Here is an 8,312-nt window from a genome sequence, read left to right on the forward strand (position 1 = left end):
ACACCAAGGTTAGAGGAGTTTTGTTTGGTTTATCATGACTTTTCCTCAGTATCACTCACTTATTTAAGTTTAATTTACAAAGGGCCCAATCCTGTCACTACTTCTGAATGTGAGTAGATGTATTCATGTGCATAACTATTCCAGTTACGTTAGCAGTAGGGTTTTTTCTGTATTTTTAAAACATTTCTCCATCACAGTCCTTGAAATCCAGTATAAAAGTCATCATTAACAGCTCATGCATGGCAACACGGTTGCGGCCTCCACAAAAGAGACTATAGTGAATAGCCAAGTAGGAGCTGAATGCTGAAGCTGAGCAAATACTTGTGAATATTTAAAACAATGACTGTCACCAATATAATCAAGCTGGCCAAAGCTTACAATTATTGTATACATCCAAACAGATGCTATTTTAACGTACAAATTGTAGTAAAATAAATAAATATGTAGTAAGTATATTTGAATGGTGATAGTTATGATTACATGGATTTTATGCTTGGGGACAAAAAATGGTTGAGTTTAGTCAAAGCATGTTGCTTTATAGTGACCTCTATTTTTGAACATCACTTTCACTTGTGAGTTAATGCCATGTTCAAAATTGAGTTTTGATCTTCTGGGTAGATTGTGTTTAGAATCTGAGATTCTGAAGCATCCACCACTGTGCAGTGATTGAAACCAGTATGATACAAAGAGCTTTTAAGGTACATAAGAAGTATCAGCCAAGTGCAGAGTGCTCTTCTATTTGCTTTCTTACATTCTGTTCGTGCTCTGAATGTTTTTTTCTTCATTAAACAATAAAGCTAGAAGAGCTGAGCAGAACAGGGCAGTCTGCTTTGAAGTGTTTTGGCATTACTTGGTGCAGTAATTGTGTTTTTAATATTGAAGTGAAATTTAAAAAGAAATAGTTTACTAATAAATCTGTTAGCCAGTTAAAAGAATACCATTAGCTAACATTCTGTATACACAGAAAGAAAACTGTTGCTAAGTGCTATTATGCATTACTGAGTAGAGAATTCAACAATATAGAAAGCTGAGGACAAAAGATAAAAAGAGCTGAATTGTCAGCTGTTTTCAGATGTATTGGTCATATTTTGCCTCTTGGGGTAGGAAAGTTACTTCAGACAGTAACATCTTGACTATCAGTTTCATGAATTTTAAATAACTTACATAAAAAAAAACAAGCTTACATTTACACTTCTGGAGAAACAGAGAGAAGGTACATAATGGTTTGCAGTGAGCTGATACTTTCATTTCTATGGATGAGCTCTAAGGGCTTATCTACGAAAGTTAGAATCTTAAAGTAATTGTGAAAGACATCCCTTTGAAGATAGCTCTACCAAAAAAAAGAAAAAAAAAAAGTAATTCCTTAAATGCATGCCTGCCCTAATCCATATTCATATTTTTGTAAATTTGCAGGCTGATTGGGATTACTTAAACTAAAATAAAAAGTAATAAAAAGGTGCACTCATAACACTTGATTCTAGAACAAATCAAGGCCTTTTAGGGATATCAGAGGAGTTTATGTTGTGGTTGAGATCTTTCACAATAGTATGGGGCAAAGAGAAGTGTATATCAAAGCTCTTTACCCCTATTAAAAAAGTAGATTGTGGAATAAAAGTGTAGTGCTAACGAATTCTTCAGGAACAAAGTGTTACCTTTCTGTCTGAATCAGTAATTTTTACTGTTAACATCCACAGTGAGTAGAACTTGCTTACAGTGAAAAGAGTTTGTGGGTTTTCCTGTTCTGTGTTCCATCTGATATTTCACTTGAGATTGAAAGCCTTCTTGCACTTTGATAACTTAATAGCCAGTCACATGAATTTGTAACTTGAATCAGTAGACACTGTACAGATTCTTTCAGAAAATTCTGATTTGCTTTTGACCATGCTTTGTGAAAGAAACTGAAGTAGCTTTGAATGGTAACAGATTAGACCACTTATAAACAAATAACCTTGTTGTTTTTTGATAAACATAGATGTGTGTTTTAATTGGGCATCATGTTGTAAACTTACTAAAATTGATACCAGGCATGTATACTAAATTAGAAATCTAATAGAGTGTCCCCTCTGCAGGAAAGGGTGTCCTGTTTAACAAGCTGGTTCAGATATTTACTGGAATGATATTTTAAATCAACAAAGGATAGCAATTTTTCAGTTGAGAGAAACTCCTATAAGCTGTGTGCTCGTATTTCAAGACTGGCTTTCATGAGAGAGGTGCTCAGAGGAAAGAGAATCTGAAAATGCCAGTGCTGACTTGTCTGACCGGCATCAGTGTCTCACCAGTGTGCCACGCTAGCTGATAACATTTAGAACAATGGCAGTTGGGCACCTAACTCCTTTGGGAGCGTCTGAAAATCCCAACCTTCTTGTCCATCATATTGAAGTAAATGATATAGCTAAAGCTGCAGCCTTTAAAATAGCCTTTAAAATAACTGTTTCCTTCACTTGTATTCACCTCAGCCAGGTGTTACTTGGTTTGTATTTTAATCTTAACTGGTTGGTCAGTGCCAATATCATAGAATTGCTTACGTGGGACACCATCCTAATCTAACATTTTATACCCATTTATCACTTCTGTATGTTACTACACCAGGTGCTGGACAGGGAAGAATTGGACCCACTCTGCTCAGTCAGTCATTCATACACCGCAACTTAGTGCAGTGGCCTTCACAATACAGAGTTGAAGTGAAATACGTTAGTTTTATTTAAAAAGTTTGCAAAGGCAATAGAAAATAAATGACTTTACAAACAGAATAGAAAAGTCAAGTGACAGCCTTTCAGATAGCAATAAAGTTGTGCACCAGGTTGGGGAAGAAATGCTCCCTTCCCCGGAAGTGGTCTTGTTGTTGGAACCTGGAAGAAGTGGGCAGCTTTTATGAGAGTATTTTAAGTGAGTTGTAGGAACTCTGCAAACATAAGGGTTACTCGTGAACAATAATTTAATCCAACTGTCAAGTAATGTTGGCTTTGTGTAATATTAAATTAACTGTGTAATATCAATCTGCTGAACTCAGCCACGGGAGCTGTTAGTCTGTAAGATAAATGTTTAACCTACAGGTTAAAAAAACTCTTGGGAATATTTAGAAGATTGCTTCACTGAAGTTTTCAACTGATTTGCTATAATTCACTCATCATATAAATTTGTAATTAAGGATGCTTAAAGGTAAATTTTTGAAATTTATATGGACCATGGTAGTTCCTCTCAAACTATTTTGATCTTTGAGTTTGAAGTAGACTTTATAGCTATCAACTAGGGGCTATTTATGATTCAAATAATGGTATCCATAGACTTAAATCCCCTTTGAAGTCTCTTGTCAATACAACCATCCACGTTCTAAATCCTTAAGAAATTTTTGTTTGGATGGAGGAATTACAGTGCATGCTGGGGTTTATAATGGAAACGGTGACCGAACTCTAACTACAGATGTGCCATTATAATATTGCTAGGGGAGATTTTGTGTACTGGTGATGAAAGTAATTATATAGGCTACTGGACAAAATCCAAATTAGGAGTCTAGCAGTTTTCTAAGAGCTACATCTGTGTGCCTCTTGCAGTTCAGGGTGACAGGTGGTATTTGACATTTGCCTCCACATTTTATGCATTTACTAGTACACATCTTACATTTAGCTGCTAATATCTACTATCTAAATTGGCAAAATCTCCAAAAAAAGGAATATTTTCTCTTTGATTTGTTGAGCAGATTTTGGGGAGGGAAGTTGGCAAGTGCTTCTATTGATGTACTTGAGAAACCTGATCATAAATTAAATAATTCTTGTTCACTGGGAATGGCTTTGGTAATTTTGTATTTTGAATGAAGTCATCCTTTGAGGGGAAAGTGGTGCATAGGGGGGGAGGTCCAGAGTAACTAGGATCAGTGTTTATATAGAGTATATTTCTCTAGTAAGCTTGTACATACTTGCAATTGTGTGTTCATAGAACAGTGCAATGGGAAAATCTTATTCTTGTGCTAAAACTTTAGTGCTGTAAAATATTGAATTTCTGTTGCAGGAAAGTGGATTGATTTTTAATATACCTAATCTGTTAAACATGCAAGAAAAACATAGCACTTCAGTAAGTAGCTGCTTTAAGAGACAGACTCAAAGCAGGCTATGTTATAAACATAAGAAGGCGGGATACAGAGAAACAAACACTAAAAGGAAGAAGCTATGAGCTAGGGAAGGAGAGGTTGTAACAATGCAGATACGGGAGTATTGGACACAATGGGAAGGAGTGAGAGAATCAACTGTAAACTAGAAAGACTTAGTGATGTCAAGCCCACAGAGGAATTAAATTTCTTTTGTGGTTGGTGTATGATTTCCTATCAAGCATGGTAAATCTGCCGTGCCCCACTGTTTAAGAGTATGATAAGTGGAGATTTGGAGGAAAAGGGTAATCTACAGCACCTAATAGTAGGCTGTCAAAAAGCCCTTTACTAGAAATATATGTGGCAAAATGAACTCTCACAAGAACTAGCAAGTATATAATAGGAAGCAACTGAAGAAAGGCTCCTCATTTATCACTTGTGAAAGTCTGGTCAGCAAGTGGTTTAGGTGGATAGAAATACAGAAAAGCTAATTCAATAAATATGTGAAAGGTAAAATAGTCTAATAAAGAACCTGAGACTCCCTTTCCGTGGTTGTGCCTGTGATGGTGAATAAATAAGGTTATAGTGCTGATATTGAACATGATCTGTTTTTTCCATAATTATGTTTATAAAAAGCCTCAGAGGAAGTGGACTGGGTATGTCTCCTAAGGGTGCAGTGAATCTTTATAAGGACTGTTGCAGTAAAACACAGCACATCACCATCTTTTTTTTAAAACTTGTTCAGCTAACACTGATTTTTCCTACCATGGGGAGGGAATTAATTGTGGCATCTGTGCTTCAGTTAACCAATGTGCAAAGCTATTTCCTGAAGGGGTTTTGAGGTTCAATATTGAATCTCCTTGAATGCAAGATTGTTAGAAGGGCAACATATTTATTTCATAAAGTTTGCCTTTGAAATTGGTGCAGAATTTTGAGAGAAACATATTTATCCTCAACTTTTAATTGAGTTACTGAGGAGGATATTTGGGACACATTGCACATGTCCCCAGTAATTGAAAAGGAAGCATAGTCTTCCCTCCTTCTTTCCAGTCACCCCATCACAGTGATAGTGGGTGAGGCAGCCACAGCTTTGCTCTTTACACTAAAAACAGAAAATACTCTGGCCCTGGGCCAGTCTCTTCCTCTGCCCTATGTTGTTCTCCACCTTCTTGCCATGCAATGGTTACTCCTGCCTTAAGTCTTCAGTAACTTCTGCAGGATACTCAACCCTTGCAGAAGAGACCACTCTGATCATCTGGTCTGACTTCCTGAATAACACAGGCCAGAGAATTTTCCCCAAAACAATTCTTAGAGCACATTTTTTATGAAAACATTCCAACCTGATTTAAAAATTGCCAACTTGCTCACTGTAGCCCTTCATAAATTGTTCCAGTGGCTAATTACCTTCACTTAGAAATTCACACCATAGGTCCAGTCATCATTTGTGTAGCTTGACGGGGAGGTGGACAGCTCACTCGTGTGAACTCCCCTTCCACAGAAGGGTGAATTTTGAAAATTTAGTTGGACTACCATTTTCAGTGGTAGGTTGGTCCACACTCCAGTTGGAATGTTTGTTTGTACCATGGTTGTGTCTAGACGCCCCAATCAAGATCAGCCCTAGTACAATGGAGTCATATACATACACATAGTAAGGCAGTTTCTATCCATGAGAGAGAGTCTAAATAAAGGAAAAATAGAGTTGAAGTGACTTATCTGGGATCACATAATCAGTAGCAGAGCCAGGAATAGAATCCAGGTCTCTTGACTCCCAGTCAGTGGGATGTTCACTAGATCACATGGCCTTGCAGTAGTGTATGACCTAAAGAGAGAGCTGGACATGGCCTTTGCATATGTATACGTTGTTAATGTTGCATACAGTTGAGGAAATTAACTGCTAGTTGATTTTGAGTATTTATATGGCTGCTAATGACAGATTTGTGTAACCATGTTCTATTGGTTACAGGCACATCATGCAACAAAGTCCTAAAAGTCTTTATTAGCTTTGAAATTGATAATTTAGTAGCCCCAGGTTGTGCATTTTTTAAATTAAAAAGTGCACTTTTATTTCTAGATAGGTAACTGGAGGATAATGGGATATTCTGTCCTGCTTGGAATTGTCTGTTACTAGACTTGCTCCAGAAGCATATATGGAAGGTAAACTAACTATTTTAACACTCTTCTTGTTTTAGGGACGATTGGATTTTTTGCCTGCTTCTGGTTTGTTAGTAAGATTTACAGTGTTGTGAAAGTGGACTGAAGATTTTCAAAGTGTCTTTGGAACATATCTCCCTTGCTGTGATATATTTTTACCATGTATTGAGAAACCTACTGCATAATTATTTTTAAATGTAAAAGCTGAACCTCCGCCTGTATGGCAAAAAATACAGGTTTTATGGATGGAAATAGCAGCATTGGAAAACATTTACACCAGTCATATTGTTCCTGAAAATGTTAATCCATTCTAATCGTTTTTTAAAAACACCGTATACAAAGTTTGATTTAAAACAAATGAATGATGCAATGAAACCAGTTTATTTTTTTTTAAATAGTGCATTATATAGTTTTCCAGCTGAAGTTTCTTGTCATTTTTGTTACTTTTCTTTTTACTCTGACCATCAAAGCATAGGACTGTCCAGTAAATACTATGTAAAAATGTGAAACTTTTTTAACTTAAAACTGATTGTACATAGTATTGTGCACCTTCTTTACAGCTTGTTTATCATCGTACAAAGGAACATGCATTTAGTGTAATGTAGAATTTTATTAAGGATATCAACACTGTTTTTCTTCAAATAAAACTGCACAACTCTGGCTGACTTGTCCATTTTCTTGTCAAGTATGTCACCACTCTTAAGCACAAGTTTCATTCATTTACTTTTGTCAAATGAGCTGCCAAAGGGATAATTCCCAAAGGCACAAACCCTTAGTTCTGGGCTGTACTGCTAGTTACAGAGTGTTCGAATGTAGGGAACAATAGCAAGTGGAGCCTAACTGCTGCTTTGGATTATAGAATGAGAGGCATTCCCTCTCCTAACCAGATCCACTGCAGGGCTTTATAGGGGATTACCACCTCCTCTGATTGTATCTGGAAGTGAACAGGAAATCATTGCAGAGACAAGCTCTGTTACGTTCATGCTGGTCACACTTGAAGAACAAGGGGATGTTCAGTGAAATTAAAGGAAATCTTTTTTTCACACAATGTATGATCAAACTGGAACTCGTTGCCAGAGGAAGCTGTTGAGGCCAAGAATTTAACAAGATTCAAAATGTCATAATCAGTTTAAGGCCAGAAGGGATCACCAGAACATCCAGAGTGACCTCCCATATGGTGTGATTGGATTTTTACATGGTTATCAAGAATATCCAGCGTTGTTACCGTTAACAACACATTTTGGAAGGGGTATTAAACATTGTGATTCAAGGCTTAAGCAGACATCTAACTATTAGTGATCAGGATGAGACTGATGTATGAGGCAGACCATCCCTCATGTGCCTACTGCAGCGTCTCGTGCTCTGAAACATCTGGGAGGCAGGATACTTAACTAGATGAACATTGGATTTGATTCGTATGGCAATTCCTATGTTCCACTACTTCCATTTTATCTAGGTCGGAATCACAGCCAGCTTGCTTTCATACAGATACCCCATTGCTTGTCGGCCATTAGGAGTGTAATGGGACTATGATCTTCTCTTTTCTCCCCCCCGCCCCCCGCGCAAAAAAAAAAAGTAGCGCTAAGGATCACAGGCATGCTGATGACATTGCAGTCCAAGACATCTTTTCCCCTTGTGGATTCATGTGTCAATAGTGAACAAGGGTGACTGATGGATCTCACATGTGAAGGTGTTCGGAGTTCTATCAGGCATGCCAAGCAGTTGTCCATGGTTAGGTTGAAACCTCTCAAAGAAACAAGCCCATTGAAGGCCCATTCTCTTCATTCCTGCCAGATTCCATAGGTGAATGACCAACAATGTCTTGTGGCCAATGGTACTGAAAGACCTAATGAAATCAGGTATGATTAAGTCTGATGGAATCCTTAAAAGGGTTACTCTGGACTTTAATACTTTTTATAACTGTATTCTAATATTTAATAAACTAGTTTTCTATTTATAAACTTAATGGTATCATGGTCTTGTCTGAGGAGTTTCCTTAAAAGAAAATAACTCTACAACTTCTAAAAGTTTTTCATTTTTAAAAAGTTTGAGAACGGCATGAATTAAACTATTTCCTGAG

At 37.0% G+C, this 8,312-nt stretch overlaps 1 protein-coding gene across 1 annotated transcript in view; it reads left to right on the plus strand.

Moving 5' to 3' along the window:
- The window catches only part of LOC123377551 (transmembrane 9 superfamily member 2-like), a 38,933-nt gene extending 32,041 nt beyond the window's left edge, over positions 1–6,892 (plus strand). Inside the window, exon 17 of the mRNA XM_045030597.1 lies at positions 6,271–6,892. Within this exon, the coding sequence (XP_044886532.1) occupies positions 6,271–6,338 (68 nt within the window). The 3' untranslated portion in view covers positions 6,339–6,892. The remainder of the gene's footprint in view (positions 1–6,270) is intronic.
- Positions 6,893–8,312: the final 1,420 nt, after the last annotated feature.

The sequence above is a fragment of the Mauremys mutica genome, chromosome 9, assembly GCF_020497125.1.
Source record: "Mauremys mutica isolate MM-2020 ecotype Southern chromosome 9, ASM2049712v1, whole genome shotgun sequence".
Classification (NCBI taxonomy): domain Eukaryota; kingdom Metazoa; phylum Chordata; order Testudines; family Geoemydidae; genus Mauremys; species Mauremys mutica.